Below are 27,050 nucleotides of genomic sequence, written 5' to 3'. Positions count from 1 at the left end.
ACTGGAATGCTTAAAGTTTCTTCAGTCATCCCTTGAGGCCAACAGAGAGTCATTGAATAACTTATTTGTTTAATCAGTCAAGTACTGTTTCTTATTTTTTATTCAACAATACACATTTTAAAAAAGCTAAATTAAACATCTCATGTTTTCCATGAAGTTTTTATATGTATACAAGTATTAAGAGTGAAACAACTCCTTCAAACAGACAAGGAAAAACTTTTGGAGCCAGTTGCTAGAAGGCTATTAAAATACCGTTTTGAACACCAGAGATAATCCCCTTTGTCCTTTTTGTATATTGCTGCTGTTGTATCACAGTTCTTGGCAATTATTTAGTTTTTCTGAATCAATATAATTATCTTACTGCCCGACAACACAGCACAATAATATCTTTTTCGGTCCAAGGAAAACTTCAGAACAAAATATGTAATGAACTATTAACATAAGAAAAGCTGTGTTGATTTCAGAAGAATTCAAATTTCTTAACTCAGTATTTGGTGAAAACCCCTTTGACCTGGTTACATGCTTTTCCATGGGAATCACTCAGTGTACTGACTTGAATCTTACAGAGAACTGGCAGCCGCTCTTCTCTTCAGTTCAGTATCCATGTGCTTGTCTTGGGGAGGATCATGGTGGAGAACATCGCTCTTCCCGGCAATGGTCTCCAGCTACTTTTGGGGGTATGACCAGGCGTTCCCAGGCCAGCTGAGAGATATAATCCCTCCAGAGTGTCCTGAGTCTGCCCAGGGGTCTCCTCTCAGTGGGAAATGTCTGGTTTAACTCCAGTGGGAGTAGACAAGGGGCATTTTTAAAACATGCTGAACCACCATCACTGGCACTTCTCAATCTGGGAGTTCCTATACATACTGTAACTTGTCCTGTAAAACACTTGAGTAAATTGTCAACTCTTTGTTTCTGGTAGATATGAAGCTCAAGTGCCTGAATACCTTTTTATACTTTTCATCAACCAGTTGGCCTAATGCAGGGTCACAGTTGTCTGGAGCCTATCCCAGAAGCACTGGGGGCAGAGTAGGGAACATTATTGACGAGACGCCAGCCCTTTGCAATTTCTCTCTCGCACACACAGACAGACACACGGACACACAAGCACGCATACATACAGACACACACTTTGTGTAGCACAGAGTAAGCATTTCAATTGAAACAGGTGTTTGGACAGTGGAAGCAGACCGGAGCACCTGGAGAAAACCCAAATGGATTCAAACACACGTCCGAATGCACAGCATAGGAGCCAAGAGGCACCACCATGCCACCCTGCTGGAATAGTTATAGGCATAAATTATTCTGTCTTTCAGCTACAGCAAGTTATATGTGGTAAAATTCATGAGTTCCAAGACAGCTGCAGGGAAACACTGCTCTGCCAATGGCTTGCAACTACAATAGCGCTATACTGTGGCCATTCTTGGAATTTATGGACTATACCACATATAGACACACTCACTCATTCAATCAGGGTGCAAGGTTAGTTAAGGTACTCTTGGATGGGGCAACAGCCCATTGTAGTGAACACATACAGGAGGAGGAAATAACAAAAACACCTGACAATATGCAGCATTAATATCAAGGGACCTAATAAGGGGAAGGGCTGCCCTTTACCTTCAGAACAGCTTGTCCTTCTTGGAACACTGGGAATGCTGTCAAGTCTTGAAATGTGTGTAGTGGGACACTGCACCATGCTTCAAAAAGAAAAGCGTTGAGTTCTGAAAGGGATAAAGCAGGTGGAAATCTACTTCACCCTCTACACTCCAGCACTTCCCATAAATGTTTGATGATGTTTAGATCCAGTGAATGGGCAAGTTATGGAAGGCACTGAATTTGTTTAGCAGTGTATCACTCTGGAATATACGAACATAATGAGGGAGTACCGTTTGCACCAAAGGGGACACCTAGAATTGTAAAAAGGCCTCATGCTCCCTGGCGTTACATGACTGAGCAAAACAATAATCACACCTAATGACTCCTACAAGACAGCTGCCCATGCCATTGTACATCCCCAGCATGTTTAACAAATGGTAGCAAGCATTGTGTGTTGAAGGCATTCTTTCGCCTTCTCCAGATATAAATCTGTCCAGATGCAGGAAACTGAGTGAATTGATAACTCAGACTATATCACATTTTTCCATTGTTCAGGGGTCCAGGTTTTGTGCTCCTTAAATCAGGTTATATGCCTTTGTGTGTTGGTCTTGGATACAGGCGGTTTCTGAATAGCAGGTCTGCCATAAATTCCAGTTTTGGGAAGCTCACAACATATAGTTTTTGTTGAGACTGGGTCACAGAGGTGCCGATTCAGTCCCGTGGTAATTTTTGAGGCTGTACTTTTGTTGGATTTTCCAACTATACTGTAGTGTCCATCCATCTCTATTTAAGCTTTGATTTGACACATTAATATTGCAGTTTTTGTGACCAACCAACGCACATGCAGTTCAGGCAGCAGCTGTTTACCACTGTTGCGACTTTGAAAATGCACATATACGATGTTCATGCTCGTTGGCAATCGATGTAATATGACTCACCTTTTGCAGCTGTTTGTAACTGATTTATTCCGTTAAAATGCTTTCATGTGGAGCTATGCTATCCACATCCTATATACATACTCATACTTCTAGACACACAGATGTCTGACATACATACATACATACTTTAATGAATGGCAGTGCCATATGGATATTGGGTGAATGAATATGTACTTTAGTTTATAGACAGAGCCGGTGCAAGTGCACCGACCCCGACGAACGTCAGTGACTCTTGTGGTTTGCAAGCCAAGGGAGGAAGGCAAATGACTGGGCACTGCCTCCTTCCGTACATGTGTGAGAAACGCAGCCAATACTGCGAGAAACGTGCTAACTACACGCTCTCACTCTGAGCAGGACTCGAACCCATAGTATGGGCCATACCTAGCAGCTCAGGCACCGAGTTACCCGCAGTGCCAACGTGTGTCGTCTACATACATAAACATATGACAGGTGTAAATTATTTTTGCCAGTTATGTGGCCTCAATGTGTAAGAACTCGCGAGGGGAGAAGTGAAAAGTTGTATCGCCTGCTACTGTCAGTGCGTGTGTGTAGGAGGGAGGGGGGGTAGGTGTGTGGAAACTGCCCGTCAGTGGGTTGTCAGTGTGTTCTCGGTGCACACGCACACACTTGACTTGCAGCGAAAAGCTGTGTGAGGACCGTATCCTGCCCGTCTCTAGGTTCGCTATGGACGCCGCCGCTGCTCGAGTCCAGCACTTACAGTCAGTGTGAGTACAGCATTCACGCTTTCGTTTACTCTTTTCCCCTTGTTTACCATAGTTACAGGCGCTTCGAAATCACCTACTGTCGGGCTCCGAGAGCTGAGGTGGCTTGATGATAACTCGCGAAACACACATTCCCGTAAGAAATCTGAAATGTGTCGCCAGAGACTGACACTCTGAGGATGAACATCACGATGATGTGCTCCTGCTCTGTATATTTTACCGGAACGCGGTATTTTGTAGGCGCTTGGTTGGACAGCAAACTGGTTTTCCACTTAGGTGATGTTGAAACACACATTTCCTTCGGTTCGCCTGTCTGGTCACACAGCTGACAGATCCAGCATGTCCTGCAGGTTCTTCACCACGACGGTTGCCGTGTGTAGCGGCTGCGTGTGGAAGTTCCGCGTCCGAGCGCGAGCGGCTCGAAAGTAGTAAAAACCAAGGGCTGCGTGAGTAAAAGTAGCTGTGCTGCGAAATGAAATTCACCTGCTGCTGTGTCCTCTGCCATTATTGTCCACACATTCCGGACCTTTCTTCAGAAAGCTCGGTGCAAAGGAATGTTTATTGAGCGTGAAATGTTTGAAAATATGAACCGTGAAACGACATGATTGGAGTCACCAACCCGTCCGTCGTCTGTTCTCTGTTCGCCTTTTTTCCTTCACTCTTGCTTTTGACATCTGACACCTGCCCGCGGCTGTTCTGTCCGCGACTGTCGCTTTCAAAATTGCTTACTTTTATTATCTATCAGTCTTGCTGATGAAGAATTTTCTTTCTTTATTTATTTTGCTACACAGGATCACTGTGACTTTTCTTTCTTTACAAAAAAAACTGGTGGTGCAGGAAATGAGCTGCTGATTCCGAAAAAGCTAAAAATATCTCTCTGTGCACGAGGTGATTTTTACCTTCATAATTCCGCGGACTGTGTGTGTGTTCTTCAGACACTTCTGATTATTGACTGCGTGTGTGGTGTGAATCAGGCTAAGGAGCTGCTGCCTAATGAATAGGTTGAACCCTTCTTTTAAACAGGGCCCACCACAGTTGTGTAACTCACTTACTCATTCTTACACAGGGAATAAACAGTGCTGACTAGGGAGTACAGTCTCAGTCCTTCCATTACAGTCTTTTGCACTTCTCGTACACTGCCCCATGACTGCTGAAGGCCTTCCGTTGCTTCTCATTCCACGTACGCAGGGTAGAATGTTACATGCTGTACGCTTGTATCAATGCTATCCGCAAGGCCCAGTTCCACCGACCTCACCACCCGGTACGTGAAGCCCCGGAGAAAACGTCAGGCAATGGCATCATGAGTCTCCGCAACTCAGCGCTAAGAGGAGAACTAAGAGGTTTAATCTCTTCCCCAAACGCCACGTCGGCTCACGGGGTGCGAACATGGGTATTTCATTGAGGTTATCGAGCAGGTGACTCCTGTTGTGGACCTAACTCGACGCAAAAAACAACACCTCAGGAACGCTCAACAGCAAGGACTGGCATCCCAGACCGACCCCCCTCCGCACATGTCAGATGCCCTCCGCCCACAGCAGACCCACCAGTTGCACAAACCATTACCATAACTCAAACAATCCTGCCCAACACAAACATCTCCTTATGTACAGACATCCCTCTACTTACGTAAATTTGACTTGCGTAAATCCGGATCTACGTAAAGAATTCCCATCACACGCATTACTTATGCTTATTATAGCGCTTTTAGTCGGCATAGCCAGACAAGGCAGGAAGCCGCATCTTCCCGGTCACCGCATGTTTTGAGCTGTGCACGCATCTGCTCTTGTTAGTGCAGTGCTTTTTTGCATATTTTTTACCCTGTTCATTATTCACAATGCCTGGTGGTAAATGTATACTTGAAGGAAAATGAGAAGTGTCTTGCAAGTGTGCAGCAGTTGATTTGGAAATGAAAGTGAAAATAATCTTTGTCTACTTTCATACTTTCTTATTGTCTGTAGCACGAGAACAAGGTTTAGCCGTATCAACTGTGAATGCGATAGTGAAGGACGCTGTAATCTGACATACGTAACCTTTGATTTAAGGGGTTGAACAGTCTACAGGTGGTCCCCGATTTACGATGGGGTTACGTTCTGTGAAGCCCATCGTAAGTCAAAAATATCGTAAATTGAAAATGCATTTAATACACCTAACCTACTGAACATCATAGCCTATCATACGTGCAATGGCCGTTACGGGCCTGCAGCCTTCATGCTGGGCAATTATCTTGAGTTTCTCCTCAACAGTAATTACCCTCCTCTTCTTCTTCCCACCAGTAGCAGGAGACACACATGGGCGTTTCTGTGACATTATGAATGCACAAAACACAAACGTGTGGCGGACTAGGAAATGCGGATTCTTACTGCTGCCCAGCATCGCGAGAGAATATCGCACCGCATATCGCTTGCTGGGTGGAAAAAAATCAAAATTCAAAGTACGATTTCTACTGAATGTCTATCACCAGCTCACCATCGTAAATCGGGGACCACCTATATTTGCGTAAGTCGAGGGGTGTCTGTACCACCAACAAGCTACTCTACACTCCCCTCACCGCAAGCCAGCGCCTGCCTTCCAAAACAAAGCGTTTCTATCGGCCCTCCAACCTGCAGCCCCAACTAACCTGGTCTCTCCTCATCCACAACCACTGACTAGCTATCTCAGCAGCCCCAGAAAGCTCATTTGCCTCCTCAATAGCATCTTCAGAGGTTGCTGTTAAGCACACAATCCGCTTGCTCTCCGAGCATATTACCATATTGGGTCACAGCGAAGTAGCCGCAATAGCCTGTGGTACCTGGTGCTGTTTTCTTAAATCAACAAGGAACTACCAGTCTCATGTCTTATTCCATCTATCAAGACTCATCTGCTGTTGAATTACATGACTTTGTCCCTCCCACACAAAACCAATTCTATTTATTTGTTTAGTAGATGTTTTTCTTCAGAGCCAGATAAAGTGATTACTATGCAGTGTCCAGCTGACACCTTTATCTGAGGTGACTTATAACGCTAGGCACACCTCTCTAAAATCCCTGTAGTAAGTTACCCACCTACTCCAGAGCGGTGTAACACACATACGTACAGAAATACAAACACATGGTGGGCAATTTAGTCACCAACCTACTTGAAGAAAATGTCTTTAGACTGTGGGAGGGATCCAGAACACCTGTACGACACCAATGCGGGCACGAAGAGAACATGTAAACTCCATTCAGATTGAGCTGGGATCAAACCCATGTCTGGTCAGACAATGCTGGTGCTGTGAGCCATCAACACGGTCCACTGCGCTACCTTGCTTTAGGATTGAGCATCTTCCACAGCCTCTCTCTTTTCCCTCCCTGCACTGTCCTTGTCCCATATTAACTGAACCCCTGCTGTCCTTCAGACCCCTACCAACACTTGTTGGTTGAGCTCGTTCCAGTTTTTGCTGTAAAAATTTATTCTTGCTGCTTTTTGTCTCTCATTGGTGTTCTGCGGTCAAGGTCTTTCTTGCTAAGTGTGTCCTAGTCATTTTTTGTGCTCCAGATTGTTCTTTTTGTGGAAACCCCCTACAGAGAGGAGGCTGCTGAGGAATACTCCTTAGGTGTAGTTATGGCAATTAATGTCACCGTAACAAAATGACAGGTAACAAATGGACCAAGTCGCTGATCTATGGTTTTGCCATTCCATTTTCTCTGACTTGTGACAACAGTATTTCTTTGGCTGTCCATCTCTTGGGTATTTTAATGGCTCATTAACTCTGCTTTAACACCATATAATTAAATCCTGCTCCGTTAAACATGGCCCTGTGCATGATCAGAACAGGTGGGTCTTAATTATTTCTTACGTACGTTAAGATAAGAATGAAAGTGAATTGCAGGACAAGTTGTTTGGTTGTCACCCACTAAGAAAGAGAACAGTTTATAAAATGGTTTGTTTAAAAAATTGTTCTTATATGCATCAAAGAAATGATTTTTGTTTGCAGTTCACTGCTGTAGTAGTAAATCTGTCAAACTTATATACACTACATCTTGCTTTTCACAAACTTTATTCTTATTCCATTCATTTATAAATACAGTAGTAGTGTGAAATCACAAGTTGCCACTTGAAAAACTTGCTATCTGGGGTATATGGTTATTGCATCATTTGAACAGCTTTTCATTTTGCTTTAGTATTCATGAGTTACTTGTTTTGCATATTCAAGTTTGTTTTAATGTGTGTTTTTTTTTGGAACTAAAATTCAATTTCCACTTAAGTATTTGGCTGCGATATAAATTCTGTAACAATGTTGTCTAATGCTTTCTTGCCTATGGATGGTTTGGTAATGTTTACTAATATTTTCTTCTTAATAATAGTTACTAATAATAGCTACCCACAAGATTGTTCCTGTCTGTTACTCCTGACACTAATCTGTTGACTTCTATACTAACTGTTGAAACCTGCCAATCATTACAAACAAATAAGACAGTACCTCACCTGGTTCATACAATAAGTTCTTAGTATTAGTATGACTGTTGTGATATTGCTGGTTCTCTTTTAAGGTGTCCTTAGCAAAATCTCTGAGCTCACATACTGAGCTCAAAAAGACAGGTGTCAGCAGTTTTTATAGTGAGATGATGGGGGTAACAAGTCCAGGTCTAGACCTGTGAGCATGTGAATGACACCAGAATGGAGCTGACCACAAAAGGTGTTGTTACTAATTAACTAGGATGTACCATGGTAACAGCGTTATGAAGTAAAACATTGTTTTCTGAAAACTTTTTTTTTAAAACAAAAATTTAATTTTGGAGAAAAGTGAATAAATATAAGAAGATGGTACAGCATAAAATGTGTTTTTAGTCAGGCTTTTAGAGACTTATTGTTCAGCTCTCAGAGGAAAACATTAAAAACCCTTTGAAATGTTTTTGGAACCTATCACTATGGAAAGGGTTGCACAACCATTTTCAAGGCCTTGAACATCCATCGAGTCAGTCTTAACCTAATGCAGAGTTTGAAATGGTAGTGAAGCCACCTAAGAGTGGCCATCCTGCCAAAATCTCAAGATGTGACATCATCAGTCACTTGAGAAAGGACCAGAGAACACCATCCAAGAAGCTGCAGACCTCTTGTGTAATTTGTGCAAAAATGGGATACATTGCGGAATTGCTATGTGTCGATCACTGCTCACTAAGAACAATGGCCATATCTTATTTGTCAAAAACACCTTGAGATGTCTCTAAAGATACCTGGAAGAATCTCCTGTAGACTGATTTAATGAAAAGTTCAATTTTTGAGATAACATGAACCCTCTGGAATGATGTGAAACCCTGATGAAATGCAACTGAAAGCATCCAATTTTAATTATTGTAACAAAAGGTGGCATAACTGGTTATTAACTGAGGTAGCAATAGCTTTTTTAGGCAGGGGTGCTGGGTAGTGCATTGCTATTATATGTAGTAGTAATGTGATGTTTGTTTACGGGGGCTTCTTTTACCTACTGCTCTCATTTGACTATCGATGTGGTGTTGTTTATTGTCAAGCATGCAAAAGAGTCAGATCATAGGGAAGATGTTTTGCATGACACTGTATGCATGGGGAAATTAAAACCGGAGCCATAAACTTTGACCGTGATAAAGCCTTAGTTTCTGTCCGGGTGCTTGTGTAAACCTCTTGTTGTTCATTGCACTACTCTATCCCAATCTTCTTATACAAAGATGTGTCTTAAGGTTGCAGTAGTGTGTTTTTTTTTTTTTTTTTCCTCCCCTTCTTTAATAGGATGGACTTCTTTAATACTAGGATATGCTTTTTGTCTCCAGTCTGACAAACCAGTAACCACAATTCAACAAATACAGGGCTTAGTCTCGACTGCAAGGCTGTCCAGCGAGACCAATGTAGCCCATCACTACACCCAGATACTAGGAAACGTAATGTAATTTGGGCAGCAGCGACACATGTATGTAGTCACTTGTGCTGCTGTTGGCAGTTTAAGGTGCATGACTTGAAAATTGTTATACATTGCTCAAAACTGAAAAAGCAGTACTTTACATGAGAGTAACATATTTCTTGTGAGAGAAATGTAAAACACAAGTCTTAATTCTCATATTACATTTAGTTTACATGCTAAATAAGTGCCCAAAATAAACTCTAAACAAATACTGGGTCATTGGTAAAAATTCCAAAAAACCAGTCAAGGCAGGAAACATTTGAGAAAAATGGACTAATTGGTTATCTTGCTCTTTATGAGGTACAAAATATATAATGGCCATATATGAGATCTGAAGCAACATTTTAATTTTCTCTTTCCTCATATGAGCAGATCAAAATTTTGGACATGTACAAATTATCTTTAGCCATCAAGCTGTTTCTCCATCATTTACATTTTATTAGTAGACACCATGTTCCAGTAGAGTCCTCTGGAATGAGGTGCATTCAGTATTACGTTGCCATGTCATTTTATAGCCTTGCATATGAGCCTGGGTGAACAGAATTTGCTTTGACGCACATTCCAGAGGTTTGGGATAATGCAAGACTCAAATTAATATATTACAAATTTGGCAAAATTTAGTTGCATTTCTTTTTAAATAATATGTTGTATTACACTGGCACCATGAAAAGATGTCACAGCTACTGTATAATACACTCAATAATGCCTTCTTTTATATGTTAGCTTTGGGTAATGAGTTCATAGTAGCATCTTGTAAGTTAATATGTTAGTAAAATAACATACAAATTTAATTTTGCATTTTAGTAGGGCACCCACTGTATCATTTTATTGCCAGCAAGGCCAAAATTGGTCCTCTCGCGCTACAGTAACTGGTGTTAGCAGTGTGAAAGCCACTCTCTTCTTTCTTATTGACATGTTGTTTATGTAAACGGAGTTAGCATTGCTCTGCTGCATTTGTTTGACAGCGAGTCTTCTTTAGTCAGGGAAGAACCATTGTATAGCAATAATATTTGTTCACTACCCTCATGGTTGAAAAACAGCACCAGAAATGAAACCTAGTTTTCCATTACTCTCGCTGTTATAGAATGTTGTTCAGCTTACAAAGTTGTGAAAAAAAGACAGCCTGCTTCCTCTGAATAGTTCTGTACTCTTTGAAAAAAGTTAAAATAACCTATAATTTCATATAGGGGTGCGGTGGTGCAGTGGGTTGGACCACAGTCCTGCTCTCCGGTGAGTCTGGGGTTCGAGTCCCGCTTGGGGTGCCTTGTGACGGACTGGCATCCCGTCCTGGGTGCGTCCCCTCCCCCTCTGGCCTTACGCCCTGTGTTGCCGGGTAGGCTCCGGTTCCCCGTGACCCTGTATGGGACAAGCGGTTCTGAAAATGTGTGTGTGTTTGTGTATAATTTCATATGTAAACTGGAAATGAAATAAAAACATACGAAGTCATTGAGAGAATATGGTTTTTTGAATTCTGTAACAGCAGTCTGATTGAAACAAATTAATTCTCAAAGTCACAGCTCAGCTGGGAACGGTGTGCAAAATGTGGCACCTTTATTGAAGTCATTAACTCTCCTCCCGGGTTGCCTGGCCTTTGGTTTTGCAGAGAGCTGCTATCACCTGTCCACTGGAGCATGAAATAGGCAGATCTAAGGGCAAGTAATAAGCACCTTCTCTGACCCCTTGCCAGATGATATTTACTAGCCTCCATGATTATTATGTGGATCATATCTAGGTGATGTAGTGCAAAAGTGGGTCTTTATGTATTGCTTTAAGTCACCATCATAGTGGATTTATAGGTCTGCCTTGAGCTACTTTGAGACTACATGTGTTCAGTGAAAAGATGAAATTAAATATTTGCATTTCATTCACCAGTTAAGCTTGATGATGTTCAAAACTTTGTAGAATTATCATCGGTACAAGTTTAGCTCAAGAGTAGTTGAGGACTGTAGTCCTCTGAAAGTGAAATTAAATAAAGCACAGGATGAAAGGAGAGACTTTGAGAAACTGGAAGCGGCAGGATTGACTTTCCAGGCAAAAGTCCCAGACAAAGGAAATGTGGGATGATTTATGTGTTAGGAGATAGCAGCATGACGTGCGTGTATAACTCAACCTCCCTGCCCCCAAACCCAGGAGTCTCACTGATGAGAAAATGGGCACATCAGTCTGACTGTTGTATTGATTGTCATGACTGATACTTGTTCTCTAGGTGTCATGTACCATTGCAGTCCCACACGGTCACTGGATATTATGCTCCTTTTCTGCATTACTGCTAAGTGCACACTGACACCTTTATGAATGGAGATTAAACAGTGACATGTGAAGACCTACAAAGAAATAAGTAGAATGGGAAATTTTTACCAAAATATACAATGTAATAAATAATAAAAATTCAGGTTATTAACAGTATTCTATATAGATACATCACTTTATTCCAAATGAAATATTTTCATGTCTAAATCAACTTAAAATTTGTCTTTGATTCAGGTTGGCTCTCTACTAGAGGGTAAGGCAGAGGATGAATTGGTCAACAATTGACATTGCACAGGGGTTTCTGAAGACAACCTATTTTTTATTTACTACAGACATGTCAGACTTTTACAGAATTTTATGTGTAATTAAATTAATGGAGATCTGTGTTAAGCATTTATTGAATGTGACTAAGTACAAGTGGATTTCCCATCAGTTACTTTTATAAAGGCAGCAGCAAGTGTGAATGAAATGAAAATTTTGGTACTGACTTCTTACTGTACATCTAGAGTTTCTCTTTATGAGTCATAGTCAAAAAAGTATCTACAATAATCTGTGTTCATTGATCAGTGTGGATACTTTTTGACGTAAACTTGCATGGCTGAAAAAATAGTCTTGCACACTGTAGTTTTTCCAGAAGTGAAGAAACTATTGCAAGCAATTTGGCATGTGTTTACAGTGTGCCCTTATTTAACCATGTAAGAGTTTACTCCAAGGTATTATGATTTGTTGAACAGGTCATCAGCCTTCACCTCGAAAAAAATTAAATGCAGAGGATACCTCTTCTACTGCTCAGGTAAAAAGCACCTTCCACTTTCCAGCAAACCTGTAAAATTCTTAGAACACTTGTAATTCTGTCACTCTTGGTCCTGTGTAGTTCACAGCATATGAAATATGTTGTGTAACTTATACTTGAAAAAAATAATTTTCCAGGCTTTACCAAGAAGTACCGTACATTAGGCAAGATGGTGCCTAATCTCAGATACTGCAAAGACAAAATCTGTGTTGTCATGTTCTTATTTTTTTTTGCACATGAGCTAGTTAAGGCATGGAACACCCCTTTCTCTTGCTTACTTGGAGATCCATTTATACCATCATGTAGTACTTCTGCAGTAATGAAGCCAGATGAAACTGTAATCAAGGAACTTTATTTTAAGCTGATCATCCTGTTTTCATTCTTGCTCTTGGGAGAAAGGACAATGCTCCTCTCGTACTCTTTCAAATGTCCTCTGATTAAAAGCCTGTTAGATCCGGTTTTTGGGTGGGATGGACATCACGTGACTCGAGTGGTCATTAATAAGCTGGCAGTCAGTCCACCATATGTGTCTGGCCTCTGGGATGGTCATTTTTTATATTGTACCTGGAACTTTGCCCTTGCGGTCGTGCTTGGCGTCAGTGGTCAGGGGGAAAAAAAAAACAATGCAGCCTTGCTGATGAAAGCAGTTAGGGTCACATCTGAGTCCTGTTTTATAGATGATATTCACTGTGCCTAAGTGTATATTGAGATTATTCCTTTATTGGCTGTAATGTTGTTCACAATCCATTTACTCAGACAGCAAATGATCTGTTTCAGATACATTATCATAAAGATGACATCCACTGTTTTAATGTCAAACATTAATGCATGAGCACTTAGAAAAAATGCAGACGAACAAAGTGGGGATAATGGGGAAAGATTTTTCATCTACTGTATGTAAACGTATGTAAAATATTAAAAGCTATGTGTTGAATCCCTTCAAGAATTCAAGCAGAGTCTCAAAGCACATCTCTTTAGGAGTTCTTCCCTGTTCTCCTAACAAATCTATAAATTTGCATCACATCTGTCATAGTCTTCTCCTTATTTCCTATTTGACTTTCCGTTCTATGGCCTGCTATGTGAGTGATATGTGTAGGCAAAAAACAGTGATGTCAGAGAAATTTTCATTTCATAGTTGTATATCTGTTCCTCTAGCTCTTTGTTTGTTGTGCTTCTCTGTACACTGAGTTGCATGTTGCTTTGGAGAATATCTGTGAATAAATATAAATGTGAATGTACTGAAAACATGAAAGTAAGACAGTATTCGTATGCAAGATAGATTTTACTCCACCAAGAACATGTAAACTGTTGAAATTCACAGATCAGAAAGTCTGCCTTGCTCGTGGGTTCGCTTTGGAATCAGGCATTTACACGTGATGCTCCAGAGTATTGAGAACAAGTATAACGTCAGCATCCTAGCAGACTAATAATTCAGTTGGCGAGATCATGTGTTCATGAGATAAGGCCAAGCACTACTTTGGCTGTTGGTAGCCTGTGTATTTGAAGCTATAAAGAACTGTTCTTCACAGACCCTGAAGGTGTTTGAATGCAGAATCACATGCTGCACAAGAAACTGTTTGATGTGAAGTGCAATCGAGCGTCATCTCTTTTTGAGATCTGTTTCTGCTTTAATAGGACTCTTATTTGCGCAGAGATCCTAGTTCTGGATTTACCTTAGTCCAAAAACAAAACATTGGCTATTTACTTTAGCAACAGATACAAGAGCCTTACTGAATGTTTGGCAAACAACCAAAGAGCTCTTCTCATCTGTGTCCATATCCTGAATCACATTAAGAACTGAAACTCAAAATAATATTTTCAAAAATATTGAGGCGTGTGCATTCATTCTCCTCAGCTGTACAACAGTTTGTGGTAAGTGCGTTAGGTTTAAAATGAGATTTGTCAGTAAATCTTTGGTAAAATATATGTCTATGTAAGACATACATTGAAAAAGTAATGAAGGATTAGTGAATTTTTTTTTGTCATGGCACAAACACAATGTATTTGACACTATGTCCACCAAAGTGCAAAATCTGGGCTATATAGCTCTTTTCTTCGCTTTATTCATCGTACACTGCGCTGAAACCTGTGAAGTTAACCTGCCGTGTGTGGCTAAAAAATGGAGAAACCCTTTGTACCATTCTATGGAAGCATTACGCTTCTTGTTGTTCACTGCACAGGATGACGTGTAAGGGTTCTTATTACCAAAATACAATGTGTTGAATTCTCAAAGCACCTGCTATGCAATACACAACCTGATCTCATGACCTCTTTCCACTTTGTAATAATGAATGTGCATTATTTAGATAGAAGTTCACCAGGTTTTGTTGGACACCAATACTGACAGTGGATCAAAGTGAAACCTATTTCAAGATCATACATTCTAAGGGTTAACCATTGTACTTAATTTTGATTAGAAAAACTGAGATATAACTCTCCCATCTCTTCAAATGACTGTGATTAATTATGAGGTATACCTACATTTTTACATTATGAAAGTTTATACATGATACTGCTGAACAGTTAAAAGTGTGAGTCTTAGAGCAGAGAAACCGTGCTTATAGCAACCGAGGGGAAATCTTTTTTTGAAAAGAATGACTAGACAAATTAGTGGCAACACATGGTTGTCCATTCTGAAAGGTTGTAGAGTCAATCAGTTGTCAAGGCCTCTGGTTACAGATTGTTGTACCATGAGCTTCAATCCTTGGCAGCAGCTGTTATGGGTTTCCTGGATATGACACCTGAACAGCATTAACAATAAAAAGAAATTTGAAGGACGTGAAAAACAGTGGAACGAATTGGATCCATGGAATTGGAATTTAGGAGATGTAGAAATGTAAGCTTGTGTGAAGAGAACAATAAAGAACACTATATTGTCCTGGAGTGCTGCCTGAAAGAGTCAGCGTGATTTTTGTGTGGCTGGATGGTTAATCCGCTCAGGGCAGCTGATCAAACAGCAGCTCATGGACGATGTGTTCCAGGTTAGCTGCAGCACCCTGCTACTTGTTTAGCCCACATTTGTGTCTGGTAACTTTATAAGTTCTTTTTCCTGATTCTCCACTGGATAGTTTTTCTGTGTTGGTGTTGCTTACATGTTAGGTCCCTTTGGTGCCATCCCATTGTGGTATGGCTATTGTGCTTGCTCACTGTGTTCTTCAGAAGGCCTCTGTCCTGCCCCTTTACTGTCATGCAGCTCTATGATAAGAGGTACATGACATGCTGGACTCTGCCTGATGTATGTAAGATTTGTGTTGCTGCTAGATGCCTGCAGATGGGCAGTGCGCGGCCATGCAGACAAGGGCCTGGATGAAGTTTTGCCTTGATGTCTTCCTTTGTGGAGAATGGTTTAAGAGAGTGTGAGACAGAAGGTTTTGTTATAAATTTAATTTTGTAATCTAAACATTTTCTGACACTGGATTCTATATAACTGATGAAACGGTTTTCTGCGAAGAGCAGATACGACGCTGTTGCAGCAGACGCTGGGTGGGCTGGGCATACACTTGAGCTGACTTCAACCCCATGTGATGAGTACAAAATAAATAGGAATAAAGGACCTAAACCCATAAAGGATCTTGCATTATAGGTAACCCGAGAAATTACTTTCACTGCCTTTTCAGACATTCATTGTTACAGTTGTTTTCGGCAGATTTGAAGTTAGTTCATATTATGCTGTATTTAATGTAGTAAATGAGAATTTTATTGCTGACATGGGGCTGTGTAATTCATTCAAAGGTCTAATGCAGTCTTAGTTTTCATACCTGGGCAGAAAACTTTCTGGTTTTAGATGTCCAAGAAGTCTTTTTCATGACTACTGGAAATTAAAATGTAATAAACCCAGTATATGGCCTTCAGTGTTATGTCTTCAGGCACTTCCGGGGATGTTAAATTTCTTCAGTGGCAGTTTAAGAAATGTCTTAAACTGAAAGAAAACTTCAGCTTCTGTCCTGCTGGATTCTAGAGGCAGCAAGTCTAGACCAGAGTCATCCAGTCTCAGGGGTGCCTGAGTCTCAGCTCTGCCTGGAGCCACAGTCTGCGTCTCTTGTGTCCCCAGAGGCGTGCGCACACATGGGACAGTGCCCTCTCACACACCCTGCCCTGTGCAGCCAGGCCTGCAGGCCCTCCTTTTTACGACTCGTTTTTTTCATTCCCCTGTCAAGATTGCGATCTGTGAGATGGTTTCTGCTGTTCCAGTATGAACTTAGCTGCCGAGAACCCCTTCTTAGTTTTCGTGGACAGAATACTGTAGGTCTTTGACCTTAGCAGTGAACTTGTAGGACACTTTTGTGGTGTTGTTTGTGTGCTCATTGTATTTGCTGGGTGGTGTGAAAAGGAGGCCTAAATGAAATGCAGGGCATGTTCCCTCAGCATCTGCTGTTGGCAAGGAGAGATTTCTATCAAAAGGGCTCTTTCTTTTTTTACTACCTTACTGTGATTGCCTTCAGCTTATTCCTAAAATCTCTCTTTGTCGTGAATTATTTTTCAACAGTCTTTTGACTCTTTAACATGTGGAACTAGATTGAGAGAGCGGTTGAAGGAATCACAGCTGGATAAAGAACAAACTGGTAAGTCTTATAAATGTCTACTGGAAATTAGATGTACATCTGTTTTTACTTTTTATAAAGAATGTGGTTTCGTGTGTTCTGAAACAATTGCATTTTTACGTCATGCAAAGTAAGTTGTTATGGAAACAAAATGTTAGTCAATTATATGAGTAACCCCCAGTGTTTGTCATGGGAACATCATTGAAGAAGTTCTAAAAGTTTGCCTTTGGGAAATGTGACTATTTTTAATTTATATTAATTAAATTTCCCACCATTGAGATAAGGGGCTTTCAGGGGTATGGAGTAAATTGCACATCATTTTCGAAGCACCACAAACATCCCAATAATTGTAAATCTAATTAGTTTGTGAAAACCAAAGCTAAATGTTTATGGCAAAGAATATACAGATCCATCACCTGATCATCTCATAGAATGAAAAACATGCTGTTTGCAGAATGTGTTACTGTAAAAACTACCACTCATGTCAACCATATCCTATGGCAGTGTTTAAATAGCCAGAATAAGATCAAGAGCTATCTTACTCAAGGTCTGTCAGTTAATTCTATATAGGCAAACATACAGTGTACAGTATGCATGATGCAGGACATAATATGTTGGTTGGAGTAGTTGCCATACAACTGAAGGATCCTGGTTTGAGTATAGTACCACTGACCAAGGTACTTACCCTGAACTCATAGAGTAAGAATTAGCCAGCTGTATTCTGTATGAGTATGCCTAGGACGACTTGGACAGAACAGTGAAAGCAAAGCAACCCACAAGTATACTGTATGTGGAGCATTATTTAGTATCCCTGACAATATAAGTCAGTTTGGAGGAAGGCATCAGCAAAATGCAGATTTCCATCCATCCATCCATCCACCCATACATCCAAGCATGAGCAGTAACCACTTGTCCAGGGCAGGGTTGTGGTGGTAGCCTATATGTATTTACTTTTTTTAAACCAACAAAAGAGATAACATAGCTTATTGCTGACCCATTACATTTTCTGTAGCCTATGTTAAATCACTAAATACACTAAATACCCCATTATTTGCTTATACTCAGTGTTTATGACAACTGTGAAAAGTGGAAAGTGAAACAGAATACAGAATGCGACTACAGAGCTTCTGGGTGACGTTTTTAATAGCTGCATGCCATGTTGAACCCTAAACTCTTATCTACAAACAGATGCCAGGGATCTGTTCTCTGTCATGTGTTTGAAAGCTGTGGGTCACACAGTCCGAGCTGTGTGCTCTAAGAACATCTACGTATATAGTTTGCATTAGCTGTTGTATAGATTCTGCTGGTTCGCTTCTTTATCCGTTATAAATGAGCTCTTCTGATGGCTTTTGCTAAGAAAAATCAGTAAGAAATGGCGTTGTAAAAATATTTTGTAAGCAAATGGCACAAATACATTATAACTGACAGTGGTTCTTTCATGAAGGTAGTTAAGGTGATGCAGGTTCCTTTTCAAATGGAATCAGTTTCAGACTCAAACATTAAACACCATTTTCCTCACAAGCCTAGGAGTGTACTAGTTTTTGTTAAAACTGAGCTCTAAATTCTGAGTTTTGACAATCATATTTAAAAACAAATTAAATTTCAGATAAATATTTACCAGAGTAATGCATTAATATGGTCTCACTTATGACATCAGTACAATGCACAATAAATGTATTTAAGGTCAATTAGACATAAAAGTATGTCATATGTTTTATACAGCTGATGTAATAAATAAAAATGCAGATGATCTTCAAACGATGTGAGGCGACACACCCATGTAGGTAATATAAGGAGTGCCAATGTGTAGAGGGTATCTTTCCTCTTTAAGAAGTCAGCCTTTGAGAAGGATTGAAAACATACACTGTGATATATTTAGGTCTCCGTGCAGCAATTGAAATGTTAGTATTTTATTTAGATTCTCTGCAGCGGTGACTCTGTTCCTCAACAGATTCAGTCATCCTTAGGTTCACATGCCACACACCATCGCAATGTGCACACAGACTCGCACACAATGTCTACAACCCCTTATCCCGAGCGGGGGTCCCAGCGAACCGGAGCCTAACCCGGCAACACAGGGCACAAGGCTGGAGGGGACACACCCAGGACGGGACGCCAGTCTGCTGCAAGGCAGCCCAAGCAGGACTCAAACCCCAGACCCACTCCAGTGAAGGCCCCGGCCAAACCCACAGCATCACCCCCCAACGCCCCACACACACACACACACACACACACTTACATATGTAGCAGACGCTTTTCTCTAAATGACCTTCCAATGAACTGGTGTCATCAGCCCACACCTTATTCACCAAGGTGACTTACACTGGTAGATACACTACTTACAATGTTGCTACTATGTCTCTTTCTCCTAATATAATGCACAAATTGTATTTTTGCTGAGATGTACGTCGCTTAGGAGAAAAGCCTCTGCTAAATGAATAAATGCGTCTCTTGTCTATACATCACTGGAACACACTCCGTCACTCACACTAATGGCGAAGCTGAACAAGCATGTCCTTGGACTGTGGGAGGAAACCCACGCAGATATGGGGAGAACATTCAAAAGCTACACAGACTGAGTGGGGATTAAATCCACGGCCTCTCGCACCACCCAGGCGCTGTGAGATAGCAACGCTACTCACTGTGCCACCGTGCCGCCCAAACATTGTATGTGAAATGTTACTGCAAATAGCCCCAATTTCCGTAAATTAAGCCATAACTTTTGTTTTGTTGTTTTTGCGGTGTTCATGACATCATTTGGATGTGTATTTTCCATTTTGCTTTAAAGAGATTTTCCAGAACTTTGGTGAAATCGGATTAAGACTGATCATATCCACTGTTTATTTAGGTCAGTAAGCCCAGAATAAGGTTTTTTCCAAGAGTTACCTTCACAATAGGAGTAGTTATGATGTTGGTTTCACTCTTCATGGTATCCCAGTGAAAAAAAAAGAAACCTCTGCTGCTTTTTCAAGTTTTGCACAGTGGATTAAAAGTTTATAGTAATTTTACGCATAAGTTTATATCCGTAGGCATGGTATGTGCAGTGTTCTGAATTTTTTCAGTTACGTTAACAGTACTGATGAACTGATAAATTTTCTGCCAGTGTTAAAAATCTAAAGATTAATTATGTATAGTGAAAGAATATGTGCATTTAGTTGTATAGTTAAATGGAAACTATTCAGAAAGTTTAAAAAGAAGTTATGTTGGATATTAGGATGGGTAGGGTAAGGGCTATTGAGTCAAATTTGAGCCATAGTAACAACTCACATACTCGTCATGGTATGAGAGCGTACTGAAGTACGTTGCTTTCTTCACCACGTCTTTCATTTGCAAATGCAGGGAACATCCAAAGTCTGCACACATTTAGTTGGATTCAATCCTATGTCCAAACCTGCAGCCTAAGCTCTGTGAGGCACCAGTACCTCTGCTTTTCTCACAATAGAGTAGTTTTGTGATTTAACTATGTGATCATCTATGCAAAAAAACCCCTTACACTCCTATTTTGACTGATACTTTCAATGAGTTTGTACACAGAAATATTTTCAGCATATTTTCAGCGAGAATTTCTTGCCAAATTGTTGCTTGTGTTGAATTCACGGGATGCAAAGAAAAATGTACCTTCCTCAAGGAAACAAACCAAGCCACAGATCAATATCAGTCAGTTGAAGAGAGCCAAAAAAAAACAAAAATAACATAAAATCCAAACTTTACACTAACATGTTTTTCCTCAGCCATTATATTCACATACTCCCTTTTTTCTAACAGCTTATTTTATTTGCCAGCATAAAACATTTCAATGATTTTAGAACAATCCTATTTATCAATAACTCATTTTATGTACTTATATGCAGAATTTAATGTTGTCACATTCTGCAATATGCCTGATTTACTGAAATGCCAATGGCAGTCAAATTATGGATTGAAACAAGGGCTCCATTGAGCCTGGGGTGATGAAAATCTGATGCCAGGATTCATAGCAGTCAAAATTCAATGGGTATTTTGCTTATAGTGTTTTGAAGTATGTCTAACCAGCATACAGGTGTACCCCACTATCCGCCTTTAATCTGTGGCTGAAAATGAGATGGATTATGAAAAGGCGGATAGTGTGAGCTCATTTCTCATTATTACTTACCGGGAAAATTAGTTGGTTCTCAGCCTACCCAAAAACCCTAGATAACTTTTACAAATGTCTCTAAAAGCGATATAAAACACTTGAAATAATAATAAATTAAAATAATCATAGTAATAAAGTACAGCTCTACACTATGTTGTTTTTTTTTTTTTTTTGTTTTAAAAAATTGCCCAGAAATATTGTAATGACCTGCCCAGACCGTGGTGTTGGCAACTTTACAGAACGACGGCTTGAGAGACAGCTGTAGGAACAGAAGCTTTATTGCGCCTCCATTGTTAGACAGCAGCACTCACAGACAGACATGCCATTTTGTGTTCAGCAGATGTTGTGTGAGATTTTAGGTATGAGTGAGATAAAATGTAAAAGAATGACTATGAAATGCCATGAGAATTCCTTGGAAACAGTGTAATGTGTTTTTTTTTTTTTTGAGTATTTAAATGGCACAGTACCAGAACATGAAAAAAAAACATCTTGCCAACCTCTATAGAACCACTCCCATACAACCTCCCACAGTTACAACACATATTGAAAAAAAAGGACAGTAAATCAGATTAAGGTCCTTGAGTGCTTTTACTGAATCCCTTCCAAAGTGGAATGGCGGTGCTTTTAGTGCCATTGATTCTAGCTGAGAACATCTTGAGATATCTACAAGGGTGGCTATATCTAGCACATTTTGGAAAGCCAATGCCATCATTTGTTTCCTATCCTTAGCTGAGTTCGGTACCCCTCGATTGTCTGGAATCATGTTTAAAGGTGCCCTGAAATAAATATATTTTCTGAATAACGGCAGATTGTGGCAAAATGGATTAAATTTCAGGCTTAATGTCTGTCATGCCTCTTGCATCTTTATTGTGTCTGTTATGTGTGTGGTTAGTTTCAGATTTTGCAGTCTTTAACTAAAAATATTTTTTTCTGAGTGAAAATGGGAAACCACATTTTAGCTTTTGAGGACATTGTTAGAGGCATGTTTCTTAATTGGCCAGTAACAGATATGTTCTCTCTTGCATTTCATATTCTGTACCTGGGCGACATGGCATAATTTAATTATTTAAGTGCTGTAAGCTATCACATAACATAATTATTGATTTTTCTTTCATCTAAATGAAAGATACCATAACACTGGAAGTCACGAGGCTTTGCAATAAACATGCATATGGAAATTAGGGATTTTCAAAGTTTTTTTCCACATTCTTTTTTCCAAATTGACGACGCTGAGGAACAAATCGTTGAGACAGCGCTGCAGATTCCTCCTGGAGGGATTCATGGATTGCCAGTTCTCGCATCCTACAACCGCCTCCACAGCCTTTATCTCAGGATTGCAGCTTTTCACGCCCTTCCCTGGCACCTGTGTTCACTGTATAGCCAGAGGACAGAAATACACGGAGGACATAAAGCTGTTTGGCACTTTTCTCCTTCTCCCTACGGCTTTGTCCTGACTGAGCTCTGTGAAAACGGAGAGCGGTAGCACACAATTATGTTTCACATTGGCACTCCCTTCTTAACACAAGCTTGTAATCCTCTTCTGGTTTCAGGTTTGTGAATAATAAAGGTGTGGCCACAGCAGGCACTGATTCCTCACACATTCCAGTGAGCAAAGTAGGGACTGAAGTGAAGGGGCGGTGGTTGTTTCCAAGACCCTTATAGAATGACCCAAAATACGTTGTTTTAGTCTCATTGCTCTCAAATATCATGCAACAGGCACGAGATGTATGCATTTGGAGCATTCACATGGCCCATGGTCTCATACTTCTCAGCAAAAACTTCTGAGCTGTAATACAGGGTTAAATTTCATGGTAACAGGTGTTGTACCCAGTGAAACTGACAAGGCCACTACCGTATCCTCCCCCACACTCTGAAGTTGTGTCTGCACCCTCCACCCCAGAAAGGATTTTTTTAAAAGTAAAGAACCGGGTTTGCTCACAAATGTAAGAAAGGTGCTAGTTTACATCACTTCCACCCTCGATACCATTCTACTAGAGGTGTGCTATGTAAGTTTACTTTATTGCTATATTTATTCATTTACCAAATGCTTTTCTTCAAAGCTTTGTGCAATTATTATTAATATTTAGCTACCACCTTTTTCCAAGGTGGCTTATAAAATACCATATAAGGCGAATCTATGATATTCCAGTTTAGCATAAAATGAGGGTAATCCCATAGTTTTGCTGAATATTCCTCATGTCATATCTAGCATCATACTGCTTGTAACCTGATCACACACTAACGCCTTCCAGTGCAATGGTTAAATCCTATTTATGCGCAATGGTCCAATGTCCTGTTGGCAGTGAAATAACCTGGTGCCAGGTGGTCAGTGTCTTTGTATTATCTTCACAGCAAGACACACTTGATGGAACCAGAAGGTAATTTATCTATTTAGTGCACAGACTGTATGTCTAAATTTTGACCTCTAGGTATGACTTCTCTTCAAGGTTTAAACAGTATTTACATGAAAAATTATGTACAAAATGTGTTCATCATCTTAGTCAATAACCTTTGAAAATTATCTTGTGTGTCTTTATACATAATATTGCTACATGTTGAGTGTGAGAGTGGTTTAGATAATTTCTGATCATAAGCACTGAAATCTATCACATTTAATTCAGAATGGAAGGATGTTGCATAATCAGTATGAACCGTATGCTTTTTTCCATATACTATCGCTGACTTCTGTAATTCCATATCATCCTCATTCCAAAAAAGTACTGGTCTTGTTGATATTGCTGAGTTGATGTCAACTCTTGGTGACCAAATAATTAGAGAGTCTCCAGAAATGTCTGTCCTTCACTTGTGTCCTTAGGGATGAAAAGGATATGTCCAAATTTTCTTTTTTTAAAATGAATTTTTGTAATTAATTATGCTATGATTGTATAAGCCTTAGAAACTTAGCAATTCCCTGATTTTCACGGTGGCGTAACGGGTTTGGCCGAGGCCTGCTCTGTGGTGGGTCTGGGGTTCAAGTCCTGCTTGGGATGCCTTGCGGCAGACTGGCGTCCTGGCCAGGGTGTGTCCCCTACAGCCCTGCGCCCTGTGTTGCCGGGTTCGGCTCCGGTTCGCCGCAACCCCCCCTGCTTGGGATGAGTGGTTGTAGACTGCGTGTGTGTATTTACAGTTTCAGATACAGTTTATTTCTGCTGTTTGCCTAATGGAGTCTTGAGAGTACATGTTCAAGAAATATGAATGCAAGGCTCCAAACACAAAAATCCATTTTGGCAGGATGACATTTTCCCATGGACACCCTTCATGTTTATACATGCAGGAGAATAATATCTTTAAGTCATTAAGTGAAAACTTTTAAGAGAGAACTGAAACTGTTGCATAGCAATAAGTGTCTCAATACATTACATCATTGTTTTTAAGTTTTCATTCATTTTACATGTTGAATAATCTGTACATCTGTATCAGAGCTGGTGTTCAACTTTGTACCCAGTGTGTTCATTTATAATACTCAAAAATGCAAATATTTATGCAGGCATAAAATGTTAAACAACATGTTTACAGTACATAAAATATTGTAAATATTCAGAAAATCATTTTTACACATGTGCAACTACTCTAATGGGGATTTACCAAAAAAGATAAATTATGGGCACATTTTAATATTGTTTAATCGCTCCATATATGGAATTATCCGCTGACGAGTACATGGGAAAATGACACTTGCTTATTCATTCTGCTATGTCTCTGGGGACTGTTCATCACTGACAAGTCACATCTGGATATTGTGATGTACACTTCTAAAACTGCCTCTTTTCTATTATCCTTTTTCCAGAAACACTGAAGGGTCGGCCAAAGCAGCACCTTACAGCTATCACCGTTGTCGCCAACTGGTGTAGCAGATGTCCGCCAGAGGAAGTCGCCAAGGAAATTGTCACGCTGTGGCGACCTTGAAACGCACACCGCTGCTGAAGCAGTCAATAGCCCGTTTCCTTCAGCTGGCCTCTTCATTGCCCAACAATTTGTGATTTCTGAAAGATGAAGCCTTTCTGGGGACCATGGATTTGACCCTTCTTTGTTATGAAAGATCTCAATTGTTTGTAGAAGTATTTTTGAAGCCAGTCACGAGAAGCTGGAAGGACATTTGAGAACGCTTCTACGCAGGTTCGTCATGAATTATGTTTCATGTGGCAAGGATCTCCGAAACCTTACATTTGCAATGTTTGTTATTACTGCTACACCTCAAAAGGCTCAGTGTCCTTTATACTCAGATTTACGCCTGCGCTTCCATTCTTCCACAAAAACAGAATTGATGTTTATGATGGCTTAGGCTGAAACACCAGAACCTTATATACATATTGACAAAGATGAGCTTTGTGTATCGGAAACGGTTCTAGAGTGGCAAATCTCGTAAGACAAAACAATGTGCAACATTTCCTTCTGCAAAGTGGACTCAAAGATTGACCACCTTTTTCAGCCATCTTTGTACATTATTGTTATTGTGCTAGGACTGCCCACAAACTGCATGGCACTCTGGGCTGCTTACATGCAAGTCCGTCAGAAGAACGAACTGGGTATCTATCTGATGAACCTCTCTGTAGCTGATCTCCTTTACATTGCTACGTTGCCCTTGTGGATTGACTACTTCCTCCACCATGACAACTGGATCCATGGGCAGGAGTCTTGCAAGCTGTTTGGATTTATTTTTTACACTAACATTTACATTAGCATAGCCTTCCTCTGTTGCATCTCAATGGACCGCTATCTAGCTGTCGCTCACCCACTGAAGTTTGCGAAGATTCGCAGGATCAAGACAGCATTGCTAGTCAGTGTAGTGGTATGGGTGATTGAGATTGTAGCTAACTCTGCTCCCCTCTTCCATAATGAGCTCTTCAAGGACCGCTTCAACCATACATTTTGTTTTGAAAAGTATCCCATGCAGGACTGGGTGGCAGGTATGAACCTGTACCGCATTTTCCTTGGTTTCCTTTTCCCTTGGATGCTTATGATATTCTCTTATCGAGGCATCTTAAGGGCTGTGCGTGGGAACATTTCTACTGAAAAACAAGAGAAGGCTAAAATCAAGAGGCTAGCTCTTAGTCTTATCATGATTGTGCTCTTCTGCTTTGCTCCTTACCACGTGCTCCTGTTACTGCGCAGTGTGGTCTTCCTCAGCAAGCCCTGTGACTGCCGCTTTGAGGAGGACATTTTTACTGCTTACCATATCTCACTGGCAGTTACCAGCCTCAACTGTGTGGCTGACCCCATCCTGTACTGCTTTGTCAATGAGGGTGCCCGCCATGATGTTACCCGGGCACTTTCAGCCCTGATGAGAATCTTCAGCCGGGGCCCACCACCGGAGGTTCTTGCCAGCGGCTCCATCACAGTGGAGACACCACTATCTACCAAAAAGCCCAGCCTCTACAATGAGTCCAAGGCTAGCACTTACAAAACAGAGCTTGTGGCTCTCAGAGAGGAGTGCCTTCAAATGACAATACTCAGTGTTAAGAAAGGAACAAGCTGAAATCTTTTAAAGAATGTTCTGGAATGTTACATTTTAGCTTTTCTTCATGTGTTACTGTGAAAGCTTTATACAGTACTTATCAGGGCAAATGTTTAATGATAGTTTCACATGTACACAATTTCTAAAACAGGTAATTGTGTATTTTTCACGAGTTTGATTTCAGCCTCTTCCATGAAACTAAAGTTAATCTGTCTAAGGATAGATTTATTTTACTTATTTAAACATACAGAGACAATCTGTAAGTCTGGCTTTTTACCACTGTATCAACAGCATAAAATTATACAATATTATGTGCTCTCTGGGTCAGACTCACTGTACCACTGAAGTGTCTTTTACTCCACTTTTACCAATGCTGGGTATGTCATATGACCTTTGGTTGTACAACTAAAGCCTTGGTCAGAAAGGTTACGCAACACTGAATTTCAGCTGCTTTTTAACATAAGTTTACATTTTTCATACTATACCCTTTAATGCCTTTCGAGACCTCAGAAATTCAGAATGCCTTTAGCTGGTCAAGGGATATGGGGTGCAAATTAAATCACGAGCACTTGTTAATAAAATACATTTTCACAGTCATACCTAGATCTTACTGAATGATTAATGGAGGTTATTGATACATGAAGAATGAATAATGCAGGTGCTTTACAGAAGTTCAGAAGCTTAAAGGACTTTAGACACAACGTTCATAGATACACTTAACAATGTGAAACATGTTACTCCAGAAATAGGG

At 40.4% G+C, this 27,050-nt stretch overlaps 1 protein-coding gene across 2 annotated transcripts; it reads left to right on the top strand.

Moving 5' to 3' along the window:
- Positions 1–3,144: 3,144 nt before the first annotated feature.
- On the top strand, positions 3,145–27,050 carry gpr4 (G protein-coupled receptor 4). Of its 2 annotated transcripts, XM_018742744.1 has the most exons (3): positions 3,145–3,256; positions 16,676–16,751; positions 24,632–27,050. In XM_018742744.1, exon 3 carries the CDS (start codon positions 25,220–25,222, stop codon positions 26,318–26,320), a length of 1,101 nt encoding a protein of 366 aa, XP_018598260.1. In that variant the 5' UTR covers positions 3,145–3,256; positions 16,676–16,751; positions 24,632–25,219; the 3' UTR covers positions 26,321–27,050. The 2 variants fall into 2 exon arrangements, with proteins under 2 accessions (XP_018598260.1, XP_018598258.1); XM_018742742.1 differs by lacking the exon at positions 16,676–16,751.

The sequence above is a fragment of the Scleropages formosus genome, chromosome 10 (genome assembly GCF_900964775.1).
Source record: "Scleropages formosus chromosome 10, fSclFor1.1, whole genome shotgun sequence".
NCBI classification, from domain to species: domain Eukaryota; kingdom Metazoa; phylum Chordata; class Actinopteri; order Osteoglossiformes; family Osteoglossidae; genus Scleropages; species Scleropages formosus.
Note: the sequence above shows the minus strand (reverse complement) of the source record. Positions and strands in the feature narration are given on the sequence as shown.